Source organism: Dermacentor andersoni, chromosome 7 (assembly GCF_023375885.2).
Source record: "Dermacentor andersoni chromosome 7, qqDerAnde1_hic_scaffold, whole genome shotgun sequence".
Taxonomy (NCBI): domain Eukaryota; kingdom Metazoa; phylum Arthropoda; class Arachnida; order Ixodida; family Ixodidae; genus Dermacentor; species Dermacentor andersoni.
The window spans coordinates 86,191,390-86,219,182 of NC_092820.1; the positions used below are offsets into that span (position 1 = coordinate 86,191,390).

Consider the following 27,793-nt stretch of genomic DNA (forward strand, 5'->3'; position numbering starts at 1 on the left):
TTCACACCCCAAATATTTATTTTCGTACGCAACAATTTTTGCACATTGTTCTACACTGTAGACGAAGCAATAAAAATAAGCTGCATGCATGACCTCATGAAGCTGCTTACATAGCAAGATCAAATATTATACCAAGAATGCACAAGTCAGAAAAGCCGCAATGGTTTTACCAGAGGCTTCGTTTTTAGAGGTGCTGGCTTGAAAACGTGGGTGTACCAAGTGAATGTCAGGTGGATATAACAGTACAAACACCATTACACTCAGTAGGCTATTTTGCTTTTATTGAACGAATATACAGCTAAAAGTGCACATTATAATCCTGATCACATATGTGTGTAAGGTCATGCGTCTGCGCCATATTATGCATATTACACTGCATTTCCTCAAGGGAGATCACAGTCTTCCCATAATTCCATGACGTCGCTACCCTGGGTCTTTTGCCTGATCCATTCTTTCGTACGCTCTACCTGCTCTGCCGTAAAATAGTTTCGCCAATCGCCGACTATTCCCTTGCGAACAAAACCGGAGCCCTCATGCATTTCCCCCTTTAGCTCGGCCACGTCCTTCATCACTGCGAACGTCTCTGACTCCTCCGATGAAGCTTTAAGCCTCATCTTTGCCATGTCCACTGGGTTTACACCGAAGATAGCCTTCATGCTTTCCAGACTGCAGGCGTGGAGGACTCTCTGAAGAAGGTCATCGTCTTTACGCAACGCAGTTTCGTATTCTTCGCCAAGAAAATTGGCTATTTTAAGCACTTGTGACCTCGTGTCCGCCTTCAGTTGTTCATATGTGATGAAGAGAATATTTTCTGCTCCTCGATGCTCATACCATGGCAGAAGATGATTGAAGTAGTCGCCGTAGAGGACCTGGGCAAGTGAAAAGCAATCTTTGTTTAAGAAAGAGGAATAGACATGGTGGATCTTATTAAGGCAAGCAAGCTTGACCATTAAGTGGCTGCACCATTGGCTTTCTCATTTTTTCTAAGCTAATCTGCACCCATTCTTTCTTCCGTTCATTCAATCTTGAACTCCGTTTTTTGTTGCGTGTTGTAAGCTAAACTCACATTGCACACGATTGAGTGTATTATAAAAATGAAACCATGCGCTAAACAGTATTCTTTAGGTCTCAAGCACAATTTACTACTAGGACGTCTCATTTTACGGCACTTTTAGCTGAAATCTGTTTACAAAAGTTTTATTAATATAACAGAAACAATTATGAGTGCAAATAGTTGCCGGATCATATCTAAGATTACCCTATTGACATACTACGCAGTATTTTTAGATTTCTGTTAGACTATATGTATCACCGATTTGAGAAGCTGAATAGTACCATAGTTGTGCATGCGAGGATAGTTGAGCTGTTTTTCGTCAAGCGTGAGGCTCAAACGCCGCTAATGAGCTGGTATTGAAATTAAACACCACATGTAACCAAAACATTTCATTTATTGGTAACTAAGACGGACAACTTGAAATTGGCGAGCGTATCGGAAAATTCGCAGTGCTAGGTTTTCATTGAAGCGCATGATTTGAAGCTGAATTCGGAGGCATCTCCGAAAATGGGCTTTAATGTGCAATCCCCGGTCCATAAACATTTTACTCGCGGGTACATTTGAAGTGAGTAACACCGATGGAATAATTTGTTAGTAGTTGTCCCGAGTTCCTCAGCAGATGATTAGAGTTCCATTTACCGAATGATGCTATTTGAAATATGACAAATTGAATGGGATGGATCGAGGATGAAGACACGCTCTGGTACCCTAAACGCATTGTACTTACTGCACACGGTGTATAGGCACTAGAGTACAGAGATGGGCGTCACCAAAAGCACAAGTTGCATACATTGACGCAAGAAAAAAATGCTTACATGCCAGCATTTGTTGCAGCTAGTGGTTGTCTTCGAGGGTAATTTTGCAATTGTGCTCGCTGCCTATTGGTAGTGTCCCCGTTTGCTTTGCACAGGATGTTTGGACACTAGCGTAAATAAGTTAGCCCCGTACTAGTGACGCGCAAGTATGTTCTCCGTCGCTCCAGTTCACCACACTAGCAGATGGTACGGGCTCTCGCGCTTGCATCAATGTCTTACACTTGTGCTTCTTGCGCAGCCGTGAACGTTAAATCTATGCGGTTGAACACCCCTTCCATCTCGCTGCCTCTGTCTTTTCACGCCATTTCTGGACTCTGCGAGGGGTCGAACGCAGGGGCGCGATAAGCGAGCACGCGTGAAATGTTTCCAAGAAAGAATGCGTATCGGTACGCCATATCACGCCTGATTATCATTATTTTGAATTTATGAGTCACACCTTCGATGGCTGAACGAGTTCTCTCATACCCGATCGTTCGCGCTGGGATAGACGGACGTACTGCGAAGCTGCACCTTTCTGAACACAGCGCGCGAGGCTGAAATTGCCTCCAATTGCGTCATGCGTGGCGCGAGAAGGGAGTCATGTGTGGAGGGGTGGCAGGCATGACCGAGCAGTGACCTCCTTCTTCTGTACTTCGTTGCTAAAGTAAGGCATGTGGCTACTTGGTCACAGAGATCTAAGCGATAATTGATCAACGTGTTTTGGTTACATGCGGCTTTACGAAGCGACTCCTTCTGGCCAACTTTAGGGACGTTTTACTTAAAAGCTAACTACATGTTCAAGCGATGACCCTGGATTTAGAGAAATCTAGTGCGCGCTGAGCAACACGCACGGGCAATATAATTTTTGGGGGGTAATATATTTTACGCGTCTTTCTTGTGAGCTGTCAAAAGAGCTGTCTAAAGAAAAGTAATTGCGCGTATGCACACGAGGTTTCCAGCCCTTTCAACCATGTTTCAGAAAAATAATATTTTCTAGGTCCGCTGTGAAAAGAAGCAGTCGGTCATCGTGTGCAGGCTGCCACGTCCGCATAATCGTTCCGCATACGAAAGAAGGCTACGGTTTAGAATGATAATAAATACACTGGCGTTGAAGACGGGTGGAAACGCGTTTATTGTCGTCTTTTACTACAAGCACGCCAGTTTCGTTATTTGTATACTGGGTAGGAGCGTTGGAAACGTGTCAGGAGGCCTTGACAGCTTTATGCACAGCATGGGAAAATGAACTACGTTCTGTATAGTACAATGCAAATAGCATTAGTCGATTTTTATGAGCATAGTCTGTAGCTCTTGCATTGGAACTTGTGCCCGAAGACAAGTACTTAAAATTGCGAATTATTGAGTAAGCTTATTAGGTAATTGCACTTGATAAACGGTTCTTGACACCTTGGGTGACTAGTAATAATGTGCAATTTGTCTAAATCGCCAAAGGTGAACGACAATTTTTAAATGTTGCTTCAATTTACGTAGAAACACAGACAATAAGCTATTTATACTATCTTCGAAACGTGTATATTACTTTGTTACATTCATTCGATAATTCATAAATTTCGCCTTCATAAATTTCTTATCGAGTGTCATTGCAGCAATGCAGAACCATCCATGTTACTTTTAGTGATCTTTCACACAACTCCAGAAGCACAAGAGATGTCCGAGCAATTCCAGCAGATGTGGCCGGTTTCACGACGAGATAATTCGCGAACACCTCTGTGTTGCTATATTTTTTGTTTTACTTAGTGTGGCACTGCGTAGGCTGTTAGGCCGGGTAGCTTATGCGAAAATATAAAAGTATAATAATTTGAAAACCGATGTAGCAGCAGAAATGCCAGTTACATTCATGTAAAACAGAATGAAATGTGCCGTGAGATGCAGCTAGTGGGGTCGTATGGACAAACAGCTATAATCCTTGTCATTTGCAATGCAGTAGCAACACTTATTACAGAAAAGAGGCATCGTTGTGTGTCGGGCACTGATCAGTGCAGCACCTTTTGCGGATTTTCTATTTTTCAAAAAACGAGCATGAAAATATAAAGAAAAGTTGCAACCATCTCTTTAAAATACTCCGAGTAAGAGATACAGCAGTTTCGATAAGAACTAAAGCACAAGTGTAATCCCTTTGTAGCAAGCAGACTTCTCACAAGCTTGTTCGTGTCTGAGCAATGGCGGGGTCTTCATACGGCACTGCGTCGAAATATGACCGATTCTGCAAACCCTATCTACGTGGGAGATGCTTCTATCAGCCCTAAGAAACAATGCACGCTCTCCAATCAGTACCTAGGGGAAGTGAGAACTTTGACGATAGCTCTAGATACACGCTCAAGATAAAAGAGGGATCGGTCGCGCACGCGGCCGCCGACAACAAAGTCTTAATGCATCTGTATCTCCCAGACGAGCTACTTTCGAAACTGCAGACGTTTGGCGTGCGTATAAGTCGCTTGAATAAAGTGAACTATGGCAAAGAAATCGAGATACATCCGCCTTCCGGATGAATATGATAAACAGGACAAAAAAGTTACCTTTCCTTCCAGGTAGAGGCTGAGGAACTTCTCAAAGGAAACATCGGTGACAGTTTTCGGAGTCAGCCCCTTCATGAAGTGGTAGAAGGACACGGCACAGTCATAAGGGTTCCTGGTTACGTAGATGTACTTGGCACAGTCGACAGGGCGTAATACGTTGAACGGCAAGTGCGTGATAATGGGGCCATTTCTCACCGGGTTCTCTGCAGAACTTGCTCCAGTCATATCGATAAACGGGCACGTCATTCTGAACTCCCCAATGTTGGAGACTGGCGCCGCATGTGATAAAATGTTGTAAACGATAAACTGCGTCCAGTTGGTGCCACATTTTGGGTACGTAACAACAAGTACGTCTCCTTTCCGTGGTTTGTAGTTCATTGCGGAGAGGATAGCTTCATCCTTGAATAGCTTGTGCATCCATAGGCCTTCAACGTAACGGTATGACTGTTCGTCCATCGTGGCACAGTTGGGTGGCCCTGTGCATCGCATTGATGATAGATGAAACTTTTAAATTGGCGGTGACAATGCGATAACGTGTTATCCAACTATGTTGTGGCATATCGCTTACGAGAATTGTTTATATCTTGAGAGCGGTTACAAAGTAGGAATTAAAACGTGAGAAACATAAAAACTTGAAATAACCAAGTGAACTACAGAACAATATTCAGGTTAATAATATATCCAACCGTTACGAAACAAAAAGAAGAAAGCTATGGCTGTCAACTTGTTAGAATAATTGTAAAAGCGCGGATTTACAAAAACATAATACGCGGGGTAATACATTATTAGGTCGACACCTAAAGTGGGCACTGTTAACAGAAATGAAACTATCGGAGTCTTCTTCGCAGTGTCATCTGGTGCGCGCATTTTGTTTATTGTTCAAGTAAAATCTGCTGCCAAGAATAGCATCCGAGGTCCAAGATTTTTATGTATTAAGTGCACCCCAAGAGTCAAGCTTGCGTCCTAGCCACGGTGCTGTCGATACTTTTGAAGACTATTACCGAAACTTTTACCGATGCTTTTGAAGACTATCAATCTTACCGCTGCCCAGAAAAGAGGTCTGTTCGCCTAGTTTGAGAAGAACAATGGCCCGTTCGGTGTTCATACGCCTGTCGAAGGTACCGCCATGACGCGTAGCATGCAGACTGCCGGCTACCGTATTGTCCATCATCATCATCAGCCTGCCTGCGCCCACTGCAGGGCAATGGCCTCTTCTACACTTCTCCCAGTACCCCGGTCTTGTGCTAATTGTAGCCATGTTGTCCCTGCAAACTTCTTAATGTCATCCGCCCACCTAACTTTCTGCCGCCCCCTGCTACGCTTCCCTTCTCTTGGAATCCAGTCCGTAACCCTTCATGACTATCGGTTTCTTCCCTTCTCATTACATGCCCTGCCAATGCCCAGTTCTTTTTCTTCATTTCAGCTATGACGTCATCAACGCGCGTTTGTTCCCCCACTCAATTTGATTTCTTATTCCTCATCCCTTAACGTTACACCCATCATTATTTCCATCGCTCGTTGCGTATTCCTCCATTTAAGTAGAAGCCTTTTCGTAAGCCTCCAGGTTTCTGCCCCTTAGGCCAGTACTGGTAAGACACAGCTGTTATACACTTATCTCTTGAGGGAAAATGGCAACCTGCTGTTCATGATCTGAGAATGCCTGCCAAATGCACCCCAGCCCACTTTTTTTATTTTTATGATTATTTCAGTCTGATGATCCGGATACGTGGTTACTACCTGCCCTAAGTATATGTATTCCCTTACCACTTCAGGTGCCTAGCTACCAATCGTAAACTGCTGATCTCTTTCGAGACTGTTAAACATTAATTTAGATTTCTGCAGAATAAACTTTAGACCAACCCTTTTACTTTGGCTGTCTAGATCAATGAGCATGCTTTGCGATTGGTCCCCTGAAATGCTAAACATGACAATATCACCAGCGAATCGCAAGTTACTGAGGTATTCTCCATTAACTCTTATCCCCAATTCTTCCCAATCTAGGCCTCTGAATACCTCCTGTAAACACGCTGTGAATAGCATTAGAGAGATCGTATCTCCCTGCCTGGCGCCCTTCTTTATTGGGATTTTGTTGATTTCCTTATGGAGGATTACGGTGGCTGTAGAACCGCTATAGATATCTTTCAGTATTTTTACGTACAGCTCGTTTACACGCTGATTCTGTAATGCCTGCATGACTGCTGAGGTTTCGACTGAATCAAACGCTTTCTCGTAACCAATGAATGCTATATAAGGATTGATTATATTCCGCACGTTGCTCTATTCCCTGATTGACAGTGTGAATTGGTCTATAGTTGAGTAGCCTTTACGAAATCCTGCCTGATCCTTTGGTTGACAGAAGTATAAAATGTTTGTGATTCTATTTGCGACTACCTTAGTAAATACTTTGTAGGCAACGGGCAGTAAGCTGATTGGTCTATAATTTTTGAGGCCTTTGGCGTCCCCTTTCTTTATGGAATAATGTAATTTTGGCGTTCTTCCAAGATTACGGTACGCTCGAGGTCATGAGGCATTGCGTATACAGGGTGGCCAGTTTTTCTAGAACAATCTGAACACCATCCTTCAACAAATCTGCTGTTACCTGATCCTGCCCAGCTGCCTTACCTACTTGCATAGCTCCCAGGGCTTTGTTTATTTATTCTGTCGTTACTTGTGGGATGACAAATTCCTCTAGTATATTTCCCCTTGCATTATCGTCGTGGGTGCATCTGGTGCTGTATAAATCTCTATAGAACTCCTCAGCCACTTGAACTATATTCTCCATATTAGTAATGACATTGCCGGCTTTCTCTCTTAGCGCATACATCTGATTCTTGGCCATTCCTAGTTTGTTCACTTCTTTAGGCTTCCTCCGTTGCTGAGAGCAGGCTCAATTTCATCCATATTATAATTCGTTTTGTCGGCTATCTTACGCTTGTTGATTCACTAGGAACGTTCTGCCAGTTCTGTTCTACCTGTAGGGTTACAGGCTTTCATACATTGCCGTTTCTTAATCAGAGCCTTCGTCTGCTGTGATAGCTTACCTAGTATCCTGCCTAACAAAGTTACCACCAACTTCTAATGTACACTCCTTAATGATGTCCATAACATTTTTTTTTCATTTCTTTAACACTAAGCTCCTCTTCCTGAGTTAAAGCTGAATACCTGTTCTCTAGCTTGATCCGGAATTCATCTATTTTCCCTCTTAGCGGTAATTTATCGGCTTCTTATGAACCGGTTTCTTCTGTTCCCACCCCAAGTCAGCCTAATTCGAGATCTTATCATCCTATGGTCACTGCAGCGCACCTTGCCGAGCATGTCCACATCATCTATGATGCCAGGGTTAGCGCATCATCAGTCTATTTCGCTTCTAGTCTCGCTATTCGGGTTCTTCCAAGTCCACTTTCGGTTATCCTGCTTGTCGAAAAAGGCATTAATTATCCGGAAATTGTTCCGTTCTGTAAACTGTGCTAGTAACGCTCCCCTGCTATTCATATAACCTATGTCATATTCCCCCACTGATTGTCTTCAGCCGGGTTCTTGCCTACCCTGGCATTTAGGTCGCTCATCAGTATAGTGTATTTTTTTTTACTTTACCCATCGCCAATTCCACGTCTTCATAGAAGCTTTCGACTTCCTGGTCATCGTGACTGGATGTAGGCGCGTAGACCTCTACGACCTTCAATGTGCAGCGCTTATTAGGTTTCACAACAAGACCTGCCACACTCTCGTTAATGCTATACAGTTTCTGTATTTTGCCAGCTATATCGTTATTAATGAGGAATCTGACGCCTAGTTCTCGTCTCTCCGCTAGGCCCCAGCAGCACAGGACGTGCCCACTTTTTAGCACTGTAGATACTTCATTTCTCATCCTAGCCTCACTGAGCCCTATTATATCCCCTTTAATGCCCGCTAATTCCTCCAATAGCACTGCTTGACTCGCCTCGCTAGATAACGTTTGAGCGTTAAACGTGGCCAGGTTCACATTCCAATGGCAGCCTGTCCAGTTCCAGATATTCATAGCACCCTCTGCTGCGTCACAGGTCTGACCGCCGCCGTGCTCAGTTGCTTCGCAGCTGATGTGGACTGAGGGCCGCGCTTTGGTTGTCGTATTCATATAGGAGGTTGTGGCCAAGTACTGCACCAGGGCGGAAAATCCTGCTCTGCTAAGGGAGAGCGTTACCGGTTATGGTCACCGGGATCAGGCCGCACTCCAGGCCTGTTGCCATATTGTGCGCCGGTGGCCATATTTGCTTGCACTTAACGAGCGTGAAATTATTGAAGAAAATATACATGAAATACTTCACTGAATTATCAAACGGCCTTCGGCAAGTTCCTGGTGCTCCCAAGCCATCCTAGTTCAGAAAGAGGGTGGCTCGGTTCGCTTTCGCTTCGGCTATCGTGTGCTTAACAAAATCACGCGTCAAGATGTTTATCCCAGACGACGAATTAGCGAGGTGCAAGGATCGTAACAGAGCGCCGAATATTTCTCCACCTTTGACATTTGAACTGGCTACTGGCAGATATCGCTACAGTATCAGAAAGAACACAGCAGCTTCTTGCTCCCCAGGGGTACTACATGGATTCATTCTGATGCACACGAGACTTTGCAACGTACCAGCCCCGTTCGAGAGCACTATTGCAAATTGAAAACGATACCATACTATATTGTTCCACATTCTTACGCATCCTGAGCTTTGACGAAGTGCTCGTCGGTCTTGCCTAGGCTGCACTACATCTCTTCACCTAAAAAGGAAAAGAGACAAACAGACGAAAGATGTTTCGTCACCACCAAAACCAGTTTTGTATCGGGCGCGTAGCACGTACAGCAGGGCTCCTCTTTTACCCTTTTCTTAAGCACTCGCTGCCATTTTGCGTGGCTTCCTAAACGCATGGTGAGACGGTGCGCGCGACACCTCAGAAAGGCGCCAAGCGTAAACTTTGTGCTTCTATCAGGACGCACTGCGCCATCTGGAGGCACCGCCGAGAAGTCCGCACCATGCATCCCAGAGGACAAGCGTTGCGCGTTGGCGCCTGCAAACGCCGAGAATAGTTTCCTCGCTAGCCGCACACCCAGTGGTGCGTATACTCATGACCCATGTTAGCGACAGGTTCATTGAAGAGCCGCAGATACACCGTGTACTCATCGCGTAGCTCTCCAAAGCGCTGGCGTGAAAGTGCCACATACCCAGTGCATTTGTGACGCAGCGTGCCAAAGCGTCGGGTCACTCTCCTTGAGGAACCCCTGGGGATGTGGTTTCGATTCCGCTCAGCGTGGGGGGAATTTAGGGACCCGGTATTGCAATTAGCAATCTGAGGGTACTTCACGAGTTTTCGCACTGATATGTACGTATGCATGCATATGTTAGTCTGTTTCCATTCATATATGTTTGTTTTAAATCCTAGCACTCTTACAATACTTCAGCAACCTTTGGACGCATATGTATGGACGGTTTCCGCCTACCCGGTATGCACGTTTCTATCTATGCATATATATGCATAGATAGAAACGCGGTTCATGTTGGCGTCAAATAGATTCATTGCAGAGCATCGCGTATGTGCGACAATGCGTACATACGTGCTGCTCTTCAATCAATCTCTTTGAAGCCAACATCAACTGCTCCAGACGCGGAAATGGGCAAGTACCAATGTTCGAAGAAACTCGTTGGCGCAGACTTGGAGCACTGGTTATGTGCCTCTCAATGCGCTTTGAGGGAAGAGGCTTCGAAAGCAACCGTGGGTCACGGCTGACTGGCCATTGCTGCAGGCAAGCGGCTGTGGGAGCTCGATGACGAGGACAAGGACACTACCCACAAGAAGCATGGCGCATTGTCTTCCTGACCAATCGCCGTAGTCGGTAAGGGCAATGCAATAATGAGCAGGCAGGCAAGCAAGGCAGCGCTCGATGTCAACCCACAGGTGTTGCTCGAAGAAGGTGATTATTGCCGAGAAGTTGAACATTAAAGAGCCAAGGCGCTTTTAATCAGCGCACCGCAATGTGGCTTGAGCTTTTGCTAAGCATGTGAAAGCACTCGTAACGTACTCCCTTTCTTACGCCTCTCACACCGTGGCCACTTGACACACTTCTTGGAGAGAGGGTAAAAGACCTGAACACTGCCAGTCATAACACCGCTATCTACGAGTTATTTCCGCAACCTTCGCCTCTCTCCATTCGCCATTTTTTCTTCATTCTGCATGCTTTTTTTTTCTCTCACATCGTCTTGTTTCTTTATTTTTTCTGTCTTTCCTTTCTTATGGCGTTGTTATTTCTCTACCTAAATATATAAAAAGACTGTCGCGAGAATTTGTTGTATCCCTTCAAAAATGTTTGGTCCGCTCACCGAGACTGTCGGGTAAATAAACCAAAAATAACAGCGAAGTTGTGCTTCTCGTCACCTGAAGGTGCCAACATCAAATTATTATCCAATAAATAACCACCGTTTGGCTTCGTAGCGATTGTTTCAAATGTTTAACGGACACATCAAAAATATTTCTCTCAGTGAGAATAATAAGCCTATCCTTCAGCTTGGTAGACTGCCTGTCTGACGTGAACATGCACAGTCCCTGGGAATAAGATAAATCTGAAACACGGTACTTGTAATATATATATAAATATATACATACATATATATATATATATATATATATATATATATATATATATATATATATATATATATATATATATATATATACACATGGTGTTCCGGCTAACTTTAGCCAGAGTTATAATATATACGAATGCCTCGCAGTTGCAGCGAACCAATGTAATCTGTTTTGCCATCGCTTGGAGATACTCAAAATCTTTATTTTTCATTTCGCCTAATTAAATTATTAGTCTTAACTAATTTTTCAACTTCTCAAATATTATAATTAGATTGCAAGTGTCAATGAGAAAATTTGTAGAGCAAGATGAAAAACTTCCCCCACAGATTTCTGTTGCCCAATACGTGCCACATAAATGTTTTTCCGAGCGTAAACAAAGCCCGAGAATACACGCAAATGTGCCTCGTGCGGCCGATCGCGCGGCGATTTTGCATGCATTCACGGGCTCCTCCCACGCTCGGAAAAACACGTTTATGTAGCACGTATTGAGCAACAGGAAGCGGTCTTGTGTGATTTTCATGTCGATCTTCAAATTTTCTCATTGATACTTCTAATCTAAATACATTTCAGAAGTTGATTATTTAGTGAGGACTAATTCGTATAGCAATCTTGTATAGTTAGCTAAGTAAACTAATTATGGCGTTAAGATTAATGCCGGTGTCACATTGTCATTCTCGATTGCGAGCGTAACCGATTTGTATCGGAACCATTGATCGCTATCGGCAATGAACGCTGATACATGGTCCCACGATCCAGATCAAGTTTAAGTAAGTCCAATCACACGAGTTGTAGTAAGTGGGCCCAAATGGATGATCAGATTCCTACTGATCGTCTCCAACTCTCCCAAATGCAAGGTCGCGTCAACCTATAATTTCGGTAATGAGGCGTGATCGCGATGCGCGGTTCGCGACTGCATCAATCCGGACCGAGCAACATCGGGATAAAAATGACGAAACCATGCATACGGGCCGAGAACAATCCGGATTGGGTCCAATCGCAATGGAAAAGGACAGCGTGGCACGTGTATAACTCGCGATAGCCTTTATATGCAAGCTGTAGTTCGATGCCTGCCTTTCAAAAGCTCAGGTGTGGGTTTATTCGAAATGCATTCCGGAGAGTTGCACATTACTTTCTGGTTGACACGCAAAGTCATTTGGTTGCATGCAGCTCAAAGGGCAACACTTTAATAACTGCTTCAATCAGATATATTATTCCCTCTCATAAAAGCGGTACTACTTAGGCATAAGACCCCTAGACCCGCATTCAGAAACAGCTCCGAGACTGGAATTGTTTTTAACAGAAACAAAAATCAGCTGATCTTGACGCCCGACTTACAGTTAGGGAATGCAACTGGCCAAAGACAAATAGCAATTAAGAACGAAACTCTTAATTCAAAACCCTTTCGCTTGCAAGTGCTGTTGGACATTGACCGTCCGAACTTCGCTGAAGTGCCCGACGTAGCCATTGGCTGCAATCTCTTTCATTAAATACAGTTTTCGCCTTTGGCCAGTTTTGTTAATATATACCCTAATCATGGAATACCCCTGCTGCTGAAGAAGTAGCGCAAAGTAGAACGAAACAATAGTGGGTAGATCCACCTACCTCTGTTTCACAGTGCCTTCTGATGTGTATACTTGGCTCTCTTTCAGCGTAGCTAGCCAACGACTGTTTCTGAGCTTAGAATAACGCGACTGCTATCTCAACTGCTGCGGCAAGCGAACCCGCCTGTCTTTCGTTCATTCTGGGCGTTGCTCTTGTGAGAGCCTTTGGAGTGCTTCTTGTACTGATACGGTCCCCATATGGCTCGCTGTGTGAGCATAGGTAATTTTTTTACTAAACAAAGCTAATTTCTTTTGCTAAATCTTAAGTGTATGCGAGAGCTGTAATTTGCGTAATTTACGTAAGCCATTGGCTTACGCGAATGTTGTACTGCTTTAAAGCGGATTCTGCTTTAATTACTGTACGCGCCTCGCATGGTTATTGCTTACTCTACGGGGATTTCCGCTTAAATGTAGCAGATAAGTCGGATGGTTACAGTGATTTCGCAACTCACTCCTTCTCTTGAATATTTCCTTTTTGTTGTGCGTGCTCGGACATGGCTTTCATATATTGTACAGAAATACGATATATAAATCAAATGGCACACTTTTTTTCTTTCCATACACAACTGCTCTTGAACGTATCGTTACGCCCTACTCCAAAAAAATAGTAATTTTATTATAACGACAACGTTGCTAATATAGGTATGGCACTACAAGCGCGGTTCGTTAGCCAGCAGTCGCGTGGTAGTTTTCAAATTTCGCGCACTTTAAAGAAAGGCTGCAAAAAATATATAACAGTGCAGTTACCTTAGCATAGATGAAATAATCCGACGTTTCTGCACAAGCGCTAGAACTTCTTCATTGAACATTTTTGGCTGGACTTACCATTTCAGAAGTTACTTAAGCAATTTTTGTTAATTACTCAGTTTGGCGGATGGCAAAATGCGTCATGACGTGCTCCATGTTGCTGAGAACAATACTGAACCAATTCTACACGCGTAGCGCCTATGTTTGTTTCTTGAATACTTAGCGCGATTTAGCTGAAACACCCTGTATTTATTATTTGATTTATTTCCTCAAAGGCCTCTTTTTGAAACAATACATGAGGGAGTGGGGCGTTGGTGACAAAGAAAGATACTACAAATTCCAAAGGGATATTTTCGGTGAGTCGCTTGAATGCAAATGGGCCGATGATAGTGGCTGCTTTGGTGGGCAGGCCATTCTGGTCTCGTGTTGTGCGCAGAAAAAAATTGTTGAAAAGTCACGGTATGGGCTTGTGGGTGATGTACTGTGTTGGAGTGACTGGTGCGGGCAATGCGATGTGCTCTATTTATGTACGGGTTGTCAAAAGGCTAATAATGAAAAAAAATTATGAGAAAGGTTAAGACGTGCTATTCTACGGCGTCAGGCTAGAGAGGGTAAGTTTATTCGGGCTTTTAGTGCTGATATGCTTCAATTGGTACGAATACGTTGAGAGAATAAATAGTGTTGCACGGTTCTGAACAACTCGAGGGCGTTAATAAGTTTATTGTGGTGGGGGTCAAAAATAGCATCGGCATACTCCAGCTTGGACCGCACAACGGATAGAAAAGCAAGTTGTTTAATACAGGGAGGAGCGAATAAAAAGGTTACGGCGTAGATAACCTAGAGTAGGACTAGCAGAATTTATTATGTGGTTAACATGACAGGTCCAAGTTAAGCCACGGGAGATATACACACGAAGATATTTGAATGACTCAGTTGTTGCAATCTGCATCTTATTGATGCTATAATTAGGCATATCGTAATTACGACGACGATGAATAGACATTAACACGGTTTTAGCTACATTTAATGACATGAGCCAAGTGTTACACCAGTATGGTGTGCGCAATGGGACATTTTGTAACGCCAAACGGTCGGTGGAGTGAGCAACTGCTCGGTAAACCACACAATCATCTGCGAAGAGTCGGATATGAGAAGAAATATTACAAGGCAGGCCATTGATGTATATTAAGAAAAGGAAGGGACCAAGTAAGGTACCTTGATGTATGCCCGAAAGCACGGGTGTTAAGGATGAAGGGTGTGAGTTAGCGTATACGGACTCCTGACGGTTAGCTAAAAACTCTCGAATCCAGCTCAGAACACAATGATGAAAAATAATACGGGATAAGTTTATTAAGAGACTACCATGAGGGACCTTATCGTGCGCTTTTTTCAAAATCTAGAAATATTGTTTCGATCGGGATTTTACCATCTATGTTTAAATGTAAGTCGTGCAAGGAAAGAGCGAGTTGGGTGTCACATGAATATTTTTGCGGGAACGATGTTGACTTGAAGAGAAATAAATGGCAGATGTTAGGAAGTTAGCAATATGCGAGCATGGAGTATGTTCCATTAGTTTACAAGACACGTTTGTTATGAAAATAGGCCGTTAGTGACTCGGTGATGATCGGCTGCCTTTCTTGAAGACTGGCATGACCTTGCCCAACTGCTAGTCATGTGGAATTGAAGCGCTGTTAAGAGATTCCCAGAATATCAGTGATAAAAACAGGATACACACGTGTTTAGTATGTTTTGGCACTTTGGCATTGATACCGTCTACTGCCGTGGATGACGAGTTCTTCAATGATTCAGTTACTTTGACCGTGCCGATGGATCGAATGTGGTATTTTGCATGAGCTGGTACGCGAAGTATGGTGGATCGGGCAAGCCGCCATGTAATTATTAAGTAAAAATCGAAGGAAATGTTGTGTTACGAAGATCTACAACCTCAGTCTCAGGGATCGGAAGTCCGGAGCTACTGTTAAGTGAAATCTCATTCCATTGATTAGGATTATGCTTTCCAAAATTGCTTAGGGTTAGTTTGTAGCATAGCTGGTAATGTGGTAGAAGGAAAGTTGTGTCTAGTTTGAGAGCTTAACATGTGATATTCTTTCTCGACTGCGTAATACTTAAGCCATGTTCAAGAATTAGATCGCTTGGCTGATCGAAACAGCCGTTTTTTTCTCATAATTATTTAGTCGTTTGAGGGTTACATTAAAACATAGTGATGTTCTTTCTGTTATTGTAATGGTGGGAATATAAAGACATATAAGGCGGTGCACCTCTGCTTTGAAAAGCAGCCAGTTCGACTCGACATTATTCAGTGGAAAGTTAGTGACGAACGTATCAAAGTACTAAGCTAATTCTCGTTTCATGCTGACATAGCCCCGTTATCATAGAGTAAGTTTTTTTTCGATTATTTTTTGTTTCTTTAGTACGTTGCAATAAAACGAAATATGTACTGTCAGGTGGTCGCTCAAACCGCGCAAAAAGGTGACTGGGATAAATCTATCAGGGTGTGTGGTTAATACAAGATCTGAAACGTTGGACAAGTGAGCAGTAACGCGTGTTGGGTCAGTGGCGAGCTGCGTTAAGCCGAATTTTATACACGTGTTTAAGAAATCACTAGCGGGGCTGATTTTAGATAATGTAGAGCCAGGATCGGACCAATCAATAGTTGGAAAATTAAAATCGCCAAACAGAAGCGTTTCCTCGTCGTCGTGTCGTCTTTTCATCGTGTGTCCGTCCTTCTTAGCGCTACCTTCAGTTTTAAAGAATGCATCACCAACTAGCCCAACACCAAGTTTTATTGAAGTATATTTCTAGTACAGTGGGCCTTTCTTTGTCAGTAGCGTTTCCTCGCCGTCGTGTCGTCTTTTCATCGTGTATCCGTCCTTTTTAGCGCTACCTTCAGTTTTAAAGAATGCATCACCAACTAGCCCTACACCAAGTTTTATAGAAGGACAGGACTGTTGGGATATCTTTTTGTTAACGTATTTAAGGCTTCATGAAGTAAAGGCATGAAAAACTGTCGGCACTAGGGGACCGATAGCAAATACCAATCAGAATGTGCGGGTGTGTAGCAATGCATCGAATCCAAATCATTTCCAGTTGTGAAGAGAGGTTCACAAGTGAACAATGTAGGTTCCGCTTAGTGGCGATTAATAAACCCCCACCGTGCGAGTTATCAGGTCTATCTTTCCGAAAAAAAGTCAAAATGCGAGAGGTAGGGCATAATTTCGGTATCAATTGATGTGTTAAGCCATGTTCCTATTAGCAGTAAGACATCGCAAGAGGATGAGCCTGTTAGACTGCACAGGGCATCACGCTTTGGAACAACAGTTAAAATGTTAGCAAGCAGGAATGATAAAAGCTGACAGTTCCATGGATTCGGTGTACAATTTGGTTTTAATGATGGCTAAAGGCATTCCTCAATGACCTGGTTAGAAGTGTGGTCGAAGTAGTAGGTTTTTTTCACCTGCGATAAGCTGTTCATGTTGCACTTTGCGGGTCCTTTCAAACTCGATTAGGCGTTCTTGGACAAGGCGCGTGCTTGGGGCAAAATCTTGTGCAACGGCATAGCACATTCTTTGAACTTCCGAGCCGAAGAAAGGACAGGACCTTTGCTTTTAAAGCGAGCGAACCTCACACTTATAGGCCTGCACTTTCCAGTTTGGAAAGACCCAATGCGATGTGCATGCGCAATATCACGCCGTTCTATTCGTACACCAAAATGTTGTTTACAATGTGCAACAATGATTTTCTCAGAATCAGACCGTGATAGTTTTGGTTTATCTGCGATACTGTAGAAAACAATATTATTTCTTCTAGATCTATTTTCAGCATCGTTTAACCGGGCAGACAGTACACGTATGTGTGCCGTATTTTCGCTGCTTATCTTATGAAGTTTGCCCAATTCAGTCTGCATGCCGTCGATACCAGCACAGGCTGTGTCAATTTTGTCTAGCCGTGCATTAATTTCATAGAACGTTTTATTATGATCAACTAGATTTTTTTAATAGTCTAGCGGCGCTTTAACTTCACTGAACTTTTTATCGTGATCAACTAGTGTTTTTTTTTAATTATATGTAGTTGTTCTAGCTTTACCGTCTGCCCCGATTGCAGTTCTTTCAAAACATTAAGGATCTCTATGTCGGGGGAGCGGTTGGATTCGATATCACCAGCTAGCATGAGAAGCTTTAAGAGCACTTTGCGCACACTCACACACAATGGAACAAAAGCACCGTGGGCCCGGCCGCACAAGGAGTGCACGGTGGCCACTAGACTTTGCCTAAAGGCAATAAGAGTTCGTTACCTGCACCAAGAAGAAGCGTGGAACGTTAGCACGGGCGAACGCTAGCTTGCTGTCGGGCCCTCTAAAGGGTACGTTGCTCGGGCGTAGCTTTTTAACAGAATTCCACGCATGCGCAGAGTGCACAGGGGTGGTTCCAGTGTTCAGATGACTGAGTGAATGCCGCGATGCTTGCAGATTGGTCGACAGCCATGTCCAAAGTGCGCGGACCGCGATGTGCTGTCAGTGAGCCGGTGATTTGAAGCCCAGGACGGCGCAACTGGCTCCGCCGCAATACGCCCGTAGAGCGGGTGTTGCGCCTGGACTTATATATATATATATATATATATATATATATATATATATATATATATATATATATATATATATATTTATATATATATATATATACGTACGAAGGGTCTGGAGGTATAATATTAAAAAAAAGACGTTATAGCATATATTTGTGTTGGCAGTTGGATATATATATATATACGTATATATATATATATATATATACATATGGGGTTCAGAAAGCTGGTCGGAGCCCGAGCCCGCACCCCCCCCCCCCCCCTGCCCATCGGGACAAATAAGGCGAAGTCTCCTGGGCATTGCTGTTCAGAGTACCTCGGGGAGCACAATTGTGGAGAAAAGTATGTTCCAAATGAAGCGGGAGGGGCAACTCCCGAACTTGAATATAATAAGTAAAGTGCAAGAGAGAGTCAAGCAAACTTTATTGGAGGCGTAAATTATTAGTGAGACCCTGGCAGAGGAGATAACGAGGTGTTTCAGCCATTTTTCGCGAGTGACATTTCCAGACGCAGTCTAAGGATGCCTTCTTAGGAACATGGGTTTTTTAGTACGTCCTCATGTCGTTTGCTTACTTAAAGAACCACCAAACTGCATATTGTCAGCTCTTCGGGTATCCCTGCTGTCGGGAAGAGCTGCTAGTGCTTATGAGGGTATGCGACACGACGTGGGTTTCCTCGAAACCTGCAGTGGCCAAAGTATTGGACCAATATGAGACTTTCTTGCATGAAGACTTTACTGAGGCAATGTTTATTGAATGATGCTGTACTCCAGAGCTGCTATCTAAAATGTACACTGATTGAATAAACAAGCTCTACCTCCTGTATTATTTGCCAGTCATGCAAGAGATTAAGCGCACAGACAAAGCCTACAGGATTAAAGGAGCGGTTCCCACTGAGCTTCTGGATGATCTAACGCCTCTGACCAATATCCTATGCACTAAAGCATGCACAACGAGCATGATTGATTGAGCCGCCGTGTATGCCGAGTCATGGTGGCTCAGGCCACAATTGATCACCAGCCAAACACTGGATTGAAGTTCGAGAAACACGCGAAGGAAATGACCACTGCTGCCGAATTTGATTCGGTATTCCAGCGCTGTGTTGCTTTCACAGTTCAGCTATCGACTGAGCTACTACAGCGCATATTGCAGGTCGTGGCATTAGTGCCAGCGGGAGCGGTTTTTACAGATGCTCAAAGAACCCACCATGGAATAGTCTGAACATATTGCGTACAGTCAAGAAAACTCGGCCTTACGCAGGCCAATGGAAGAAGATAACCTTCGTGACCTGTGCTACTACTACTAAAATGTTGTGATTTCTTCCACGGAACTAGACTAGCTTGAGGGGGCACATTCAAGCCTATTTCGGCATCTTGCCTGGCTATCGAATAGCGTGTTCTCATTGTCGCACTAGAAGCAAGAGACGCAAACAGCCGTTACTGAACTCAGCATCATGAAGAAAAAGCAGAGGAGTCACTTGCGTATTCCATGTCCAAAGACTATGTTGAAAGATTGCAGCAGAAAACACCCTCTTGAAAAGTGCAATTTTCGCACTATCATACCTGGTGGCGATGACGATCTTTATCATCAATGTGTGTGTGTGTGAGATCGTGGGGAAACATCGAGAAACGTTTTACAAACCGGTAACGAATTGAATACCTAATAATGACTAATTGGAAAGTTAGGCGAAATACAAAAACATCTGACTTGCTTAGGCCACAGCAAACAACGTTACCGCAGCGCTGTCCAGCTATGTGACAATCACATGATTTAAAATTTTGGCACAAGTTACGTGGAACACCCAGTATACACCCGAAATATTTGTTTTCGTGCGCAACATTTTGTGCACTATAATGTACACTTTAGACGAAGCAATAAAAATAAGCTGCATGGATGACCTCATGAAGCTGCTTACTTAGCAAGATCGAATATTATACCAAGAAGGCACAAGTCAGGCAAACCGCAATGGCTTTACTGGATGCTTCTTTTTGATAGGTGACAGCTTGAAAACGAGCGTGCACCGTTTCATGCACATTATGCACATACACCAGATTTCCTCATGGGAGATCACAGTCTTCCCACAGTGCCATGACGTCGCTTCCCTGTGTCTTTTTCGTGATCCATTCTTTCGTTCGCTGTACCTGCTCAGCAGTAAAATAGTTTCGCCAATCGCCGACGATTCCTTTGCGAACAAAACCGGAGCCCTCGTGCATTTCGTCCTTTAGCTCGGCCACTTCCTTCATCAGTTCAAACGTCTCTGACTTCTCCGGTGAAGCTTTGAGCATCATCTTTGCCAGGTCCGCTGGTTTTACATTGAAGATTGCCTTCATGCTTTCCAGACTGCAGGCGTGGAGGACTCTCTGAAGAAGGTCATCGTCTTTGCGCAATGCAGTTCCGTGTTCTTCACCAAGAAAATCAGCGATTTTGAGCAATTGCGACCTCGTGTCCGCCTTCAGTTGTTCATATGTGATGAATAAAATATTTTCTGCTCCTCGATGCTCATACCATGGCAGTAGGTGATCGAAGTAGTCGCCGTAGATGACCTGGGCAAAAGAAAAGCGATCTTTGTTTAAGATAGAGGAATAGACATGGTGGATTTTATTAAGGCGACATTAGGCGTCTACACCATTGGCTTTTTCAATTTTTCTTAGGTAATCTGCATCTACTCTACTTTCTTCCATTTGTTCAATGTTGAACTGCGTTTTGTGTTATTTCTCACATAAAACTAAAATCACTCTGCGTACGGTGGATTGTATTATTAAATGAAACCATGTGCTAAACAGGGTTCTTTAGGTTGCGAGCGCAATTTACAAATAGGTAGTCTCATATTTAGGCAATTTTTAGCTGAAGTCTGTTTACAAACCTTTTATTAGTATAACAGAAACGATGCTCAGTGCCAGTATTTGCAGGATCATACCTAAGATTCTTCGATTGATATAATACGCAGTCTTTTATAGACTTTTGCTAGACAATATGCGCCGCCGATTTGATAAGGTGAATGGGACCACAGTTGTGCATGTGCGGATAGTTGGGCTGTTACTCGTCAAGCGTAAGGCTCAAACACCGCTAACTTGCTGGGCTGGAAAGAAAGCAATCTCATAAGGTAACAGGGCCTCTCACCATGATGACTTTTTCGTTGGCTAAGAATGAAGCCATACCTTCAAATATAGGTCATAACACAGCCGAAATTATTTTAGTAACCTCAATGGCTGCCGCACCTTCGTGTGAAAAATATAGCCTTAAATGTGGGTGCACCGCCGTCGCTGGAATATATAAAATCATAGTTCAAACCGAGGCTAAGATATGTGCTCTTGGATAATTGTCTTGAAAATGGCACAGCTTCTATATCCCCTCATTTTGCCCATATTGGTATTGTTGGCACCATATTGTCACGTGGTGGTGACGTTCAAGAACACAGTAGCAATACTGTGAAGAACAAACCTAACTTTTATTGGGCGAACCTGTGCCCACAAAAACAGGCTACACTTATAGCACAACGATAGCGGCGAACACTGTCGACATTCGTCGAAAATCTGATCAGCGGGTCAAGCGCGTCGGCTTTTATAGAGCAGTCATCGAATGTTCCAGACTAATCGTTGGGACCCGCATGCCTTCCGCAAAGTTCTACAACATTCGAGTCACGTGATGAAATCAGATAACACAAGGTTCGGCGACAACAGACAGCCGGGTAGAAGCATCGATAACTTTCCAGAAACGTCGGATACATGCAGGCGCGTCCCTCGCTGTGCGATTACAGTTGTTAAGCGGCGAAACGTGGTCGGCCGATAAAGATAAGCACACGTGTCAATACCCCCCTCTTAAAAAGCATCGACCCGATGCTGCAAACAAACGAAGTTAATAAACAAAAGCACTCGTAGCAAAGAAAAGAACAAATAACAAAGTTCGTCAGCGTCCGTAAAATGGTTTAAGGCGCACGACGTGGACCACTTCAGATCGTGCGCGGCGCCGCTGTGAATGCGAAATGCCGTCTGGCACGACCTCATAGTCCAGAGCAGTAATACGTCGGATGACCTTGTAGGGTCCGAAATAGCGTCGGAGTAGTTTCTCACTGAGTCCTCGTCGGCGTATCGGGGTCCAGACCCAAACACGGTCGCCAGGCTGGTACTCGACGAAGCGTCGTCGGAGGTTGTAGTGTCGGCTGTCGGTCCTGTGCTGGCTCTTGATTCGCAGGCGGGCGAGCTGTCGGGCTTCTTCGGCGCGCTGGAGATAGCTAGCGACGTCAACATTCTCTTCGTCAGTGACGTGGGGCAGCATGGCGTCGAGCGTCGTTGTCGGGTTCCTGCCGTAAACCAGCTTAAACGGCGTGATCTGTGTTGTTTCTTGCACCGCCGTGTTGTACGCAAAGGTTACGTGCGGCAGGATCGCGTCCCACGTCTTGTGTTCGACGTCGACGTACAGGGTCGTCCTTTTTGAAAGGGAACACGCGAGCGCGTGGCCTGTGCTCTGCGGCGGCTGCCTAGAGCGCCGGTCAGTGGCAGCAAGAGGAAGCACGTCCGCTTTTGGTGTCATCTATTGACGGTCAGAATGACTAGGCATGGCCGAGTGGAAGCGCCTATTGGACTCCCGTCCCCGTATTACTGATGTGCAAGCAGCGGGGCCAGCAGCGCGAGCGCGATTTGCTAGCAGCAGACGCTGCGCTGCAGGCCCCGCTCCTTGCGCATCAGTAATACGGGGAAGGGAGTCCAGTAGGCGCTTCCAATCGGCCATGCCTAGTCATTCTTACCGTCAATAGATGACGCCAAAAGCGGACGTGCTTCCTCTTGCTGCCACTGACCGGTGCTCTAGGCAGCTGCCGCAGAGCACAGGCCACGCGCTCGCGTGTTCCCTTTCAAAAAGGACGACCCTGCACGTTGCTAGCATGTCGGCGAGGGTCTTGTTCAGGCGCTCCGTGAGACCATTCGTCTGCGGATGGTAGGCAGTTGTCCTCCTGTGGCTTGTCTGGCTGTACTGCAGAATGGCTTGGGTGAGCTCTGCTGTAAAAGCCGTTCCTCTGTCGGTGATGAGGACTTCTGGGGCACCATGTCGCAGCAGGATGTTCTCGACGAAAAATTTCGCCACTTCGGCAGCGCTGCCTTTTGGTAGAGCTTTAGTTTCAGCAAAGCGGGTGAGATAGTCCGTCGCCACGACGATCCACTTATTCCCGGATGTTGATATCGGAAACGGCCCCAACAAATCCATCCCAATCTGCTGGAATGGTCGGCGAGGAGGTTCGATCGGCTGTAGTAATCCAGCTGGCCTTGTCGGTGGTGTCTTGCGTCGTTGACAGTCTCGGCATGTCTTGACGTAACGGGCGACGTCGGCGGTCAGACGCGGCCAGTAATACCTTTCCTGTATTCTCGACAGCGTCCGGGAGAATCCGAGGTGCCCAGCGGTTGGATCGTCGTGTAGGGCATGCAGTATTTCTGGACGCAGCGCTGACGGTACAACAAGAAGGTAGCTGGCGCGGACTGGTGAGAAGTTCTTCTTCACGAGCAGGTTGTTTTGTAGCGTGAACGACGACAACGCGCGCTTAAATGCCCTAGGGGCAACGTCGGTGTTTCCTTCCAAATACTCGACGAGGCCTTTTAGCTCCGGGTCAGCTCGTTGCTGTTTAGTGAAGTCTTCCGCGCTTATTATCCCAAGGAAGGCGTCGTCGTCCTCGTCGTCTTGCGGCGGGGGATCGATGGGGGCGCGCGATAAGCAGTCGGTGTCGGAGTGTTTTCTTCCGGACTTGTATATTACCGTGACGTCATATTCTTGTAGTCTGAGGCTCCACCGCGCCAGCCGTCCTGAAGGGTCCTTTAATTTAGCTAGCCAACACAATGCATGATGGTCACTGACGACTTTGAATGGCCTGCCATAGAGGTAAGGGCGGAATTTAGCTATAGCCCAAATGATGGCGAGGCATTCCTTTTCAGTCGTAGAATAGTTGCTTTCCGCTTTTGACAGCGACCGGCTAGCATACGATATCACCCTTTCAAGTCCTTCTTTCCTCTGGACTATGACGGCACCGAGGCCTAGGCTACTGGCGTCAGTGTGGATTTCGGTATCGGCGTCCTCGTCGAAGTGTGCAAGTACCGGCGGCGACTGCATGCGTTGTTTGAGTTCTTGAAATGCCTTGGCCTGCGGCGTTTCCCACTTGAACGCGACATCACATTTGGTTAGATGTGTTAGCGGCTCCGCGATGCGTGAGAAGTCCTTGACAAAGCGCCTATAGTAGGCACACATGCCAAGGAATCTGCGCACTGCCTTCTTGTCGGTTGGCTGCGGGAACTTTGCGATGGCAGCTGTCTTCTGTGGGTCGGGGCGTACTCCTGATTTGCTGATCACGTGGCCTAGGAACAAAAGCTCATCGTAAGCGAAGCGGCACTTTTCCGGCTTCATAGTGAGCCCTGATGACTTGATGGCTTCTAACACTGTCGCAAGCCGCCTAAGGTGATCGTCGAAATTTCCGGCGAAGACAACGACGTCATCCAGGTAAACAAGGCACGTCTGACACTTCAGTCCGGCTAACACCGTGTCCATGACGCGCTGAAACGTTGCAGGCGCCGAGCACAGTCCGAATGGCATGACCTTGAACTGGTAGAGGCCGTCCGGCGTGATGAAGGCAGTCTTTTCGCGATCTCTCTCGTCGACTTCTATTTGCCAGTAGCCAGACTTGAGGTCCATCGACGAGAAGTATTTAGCGTTGCAGAGCCGATCCAATGCGTCGTCTATCCGTGGAAGGGGGTACACATCCTTCTTCGTGACCTTGTTCAGTCGACGATAGTCGACGCAGAAGCGTAGGGTTCCGTCCTTTTTCTTTACCAGGACTACAGGAGAGGCCCACGGGCTTTTCGACGGCTGGATGATATCGTCGCGCAGCATTTCGTCGACTTGTTGCCTAATAGCTTCACGTTCTCGCGTCGACACTCGGTAAGGGCTCTGGCGGAGTGGTGGAGCGCTCTCTTCGGTTATTATGCGATGCTTTGCAACTGGTGTTTGTCGAATCCTCGATGACGTCGAAAAGCAGTCTTTGTATCGTCGGAGAAGACTTCTGATCTGTTGCTGCTTACTCACAGGAAGACTTGGATTCACGTCGAAGTCTGGTTCGGGGACAATGCTCATCGGTGTAGATGCGGCTGAATCCGAGAGGACAAAGGCATTGCTGGTTTCCACAATTTCCTCGATGTATGCGATTGTCGTGCCCTTGTTGATGTGCTTGAACTCTTGGCTGAAGTTGGTTAGCATAATTTCCACTTGCCCTCCGTGGAGTCGAGCGATCCCTCTTGCGAGGCAAATTTCACGGTCGAGCAGTAGATGTTGGTCGCCCTCGATGACGCCTTCTACGTCAGCGGGTGTTTCAGTGCCGACGGAAATAATAATGCTGGCGCGCGGCGGGATGCTCACTTGATCTTTGAGCACACTCAAGGCGTGGTGACTACGACAGCTCTCCGGCGGTATTGCTTGATCTTGTGACAGCGTTATCGATTTCGACTTCAGGTCGATGACTGCGCCATGTTGATTCAGGAAGTCCATGCCGAGAATGACGTCTCGTGAACACTGTTGGAGGACAACGAAGGTGGCAGGGTAAGTCCGGTCATGAACGGTAATTCTTGCCGTGCAGATCCCAATCGGCGTAATCAGGTGTCCTCCAGCGGTGCGTATTTGAGGGCCTTCCCATGCAGTCTTAACTTTCCGCAACTGGGCGGCGATGGGTCCACTCATGACGGAGTAATCGGCTCCTGTGTCTACTAAGGCGGTGACTGCGTGGCCGTCGAGAAGCACGTCGAGGTCGGTGGTTCTTTGTCTTGCGTTACAGTTAGGTCTCGGCGTCGGATCACGGCTGCGTCGTGTTGAACTGAAGCTGGAACGTCGCGTCGTCAAGTCGTCTTTCGTAGGTGTAGTCTTGGCTTCCTGACTTCGTCGGGATGGCGGCGTGTCGTCATTAGGTCGTCGAGATGGTTTCTTCGTCGTCTTCGTCGGCGGCGGAGGATCTTCGTCAGTTCGACGAACAGCAACCGCACCTCCATCGGTTGCTGCTTTTAGTTTTCCGGATACGGGCTCGCTGACCGGCCCCGGGCTGGGCCAGTGTATGGTCGGCGCTGCGGCGACAGCTAGCGGCCTGGTGACGGCGAACGGGACGGTCGTCGAGGGCTCCACTTAGTAGCGACGAGGTAGTCGGCGATGTCACGAGGGCGTTCACCTTCCCTCGGGCTCTGTGCGTTGACGGCGAAGCCTCGCAGTCCCATCTCCCGGTATGGGCATCGGCGATACACATGGCCGGCTTCTCCGCAGTGATAGCAGAGCGGGTGGTGGTCGGGGGCGCGCCAAATGTCCGTCTTCCTCGCGTAGGTACGCTGGGCGACGGGTGCGCGTGCTGGCGGCGGCGGCGGCGGACGACGGAATTGCGTCGTTGCAGGGCCCTGGCGTGGTCGCGGAAGGGGACCTTGACGGCGTGCGACGGCGGCGTATGTCATCGCTTCTGGCTGGGGCTGCGGTAATTGTGGTTGCAGCTCGGTAACTCCAAGCGATCGGTGCACCTCTTCTTTGACGATGTCGGCGATCGAAGCCACTTGGGGCTGCGACGAAGGCAGGACCTTGCGCAGGTCTTCGCGCACAATGGCCCTGATGGTCTCCTGAAGGTCGCCGGAATCCAGTCCTTGGATGGCGTACTGCGGCGTGAGCCCCTGGCGGTTATATTGCCGAGTGCGCATCTCCAGAGTTTTCTCGATCGTCGATGCCTCTGCCGAAAACTCAGCTACGGTCTTCGGCGGGTTACGAATAAGTCCTGCGAAAAGTTCTTGCTTGACGCCCCGCATCAGGAAGCGGACTTTTTTCTCTTCTGACATTTCCGGGTCGGCGTGCCGGAAAAGACGGGCCATCTCTTCCGTGAAGATCGCGATCGTCTCGTTTGGCAGCTGCACTCTGGTTTCTAGTAGTGCTTGGGCTCGCTCTTTTCGCACGACGCTTGTAAACGTGTGCAAGAAGCCGCTTCGGAAAAGGTCCCACGTCGTCAAGGTGGCTTCCCGATTCTCGAACCACGTCCTGGCGGCGTCTTCCAATGCGAAATAGACATGCCGCAGCTTGTCGTCGTTGTCCCAACTGTTAAACTTAGCGACCCTCTCATACGTTTCGAGCCAGGTTTCCGGGTCCTCGAATGTTGATCCGCGGAACGTCGGAGGTTCCCTGGGCTGCTGCAGCACGATGGGGGACGCTGGGGCTGCCATTGGGGTTGCCTTGTCCACAATCTTCTTGGTCTTCTCAGGTAGAAGTCCGTGCTCCGGGGGCAGCTGTTGAAGACGGCGGCTTGCTCGATGCTCCGGGACTACGTTGGTGTTCTCTTTGCGGTCCGGGCTTGGATCACGGCTTGTCGGGGGCGTCCGGTACATGAACGAAAAGCACCTCCACCAGATGCCACGTGGTGGTGACGTTCAAGAACACAGTAGCAATACTGTGAAGAACAAACCTAACTTTTATTGGGCGAACCTGTGCCCACAAAAACAGGCTACACTTATAGCACAACGATAGCGGCGAACACTGTCGACGATCGTCGAAAATCTGATCAGCGGGTCAAGCGCGTCGGCTTTTATAGAGCAGTCATCGAATGTTCCAGACTAATCGTTGGGACCCGCATGCCTTCCACAAAGTTCTACAACATTCGAGTCACGTGATGAAATCAGATAACACAAGGTTCGGCGACAACAGACAGCCGGGTAGAAGCATCGATAACTTTCCAGAAACGTCGGATACATGCAGGCGCGTCCCCCGCTGTGCGATTACAGTTGTTAAGCGGCGAAACGTGGTCGGCCGATAAAGATAAGCACACGTGTCAATATACTAGTCATTCTTAGACCTCCTTAAAGCAATATTCCTTCCTTAA

General features: G+C 46.3%; 2 protein-coding genes across 5 annotated transcripts in view; both read right to left on the reverse strand.

The window, feature by feature from the left end:
• On the reverse strand, positions 1 to 17,885 carry LOC126534157 (sulfotransferase 1B1-like). The gene is made up of 3 exons (XM_055072723.2): positions 17,646 to 17,885; positions 4,383 to 4,858; positions 1 to 869 (listed from the first exon to the last, which is right to left on the reverse strand). The coding sequence occupies exons 2-3, from the start codon at positions 4,836 to 4,838 to the stop codon at positions 384 to 386; spliced, it is 942 nt and encodes a 313-aa protein (XP_054928698.2). The 5' UTR covers positions 4,839 to 4,858; positions 17,646 to 17,885; the 3' UTR covers positions 1 to 383.
• Positions 17,886 to 19,882: 1,997 nt separating this feature from the next.
• The window catches only part of LOC129380103 (sulfotransferase ssu-1-like), a 45,540-nt gene continuing 37,629 nt past the window's right edge, over positions 19,883 to 27,793 (reverse strand). For all 4 annotated transcript variants that reach the window (XM_050181372.3, XM_055072722.2, XM_055072721.2 and 1 more), the window contains one exon: positions 19,883 to 20,474. In XM_050181372.3, the coding sequence (XP_050037329.3) occupies positions 19,989 to 20,474 (486 nt within the window). In that variant the 3' untranslated portion in view covers positions 19,883 to 19,988. The remainder of the gene's footprint in view (positions 20,475 to 27,793) is intronic.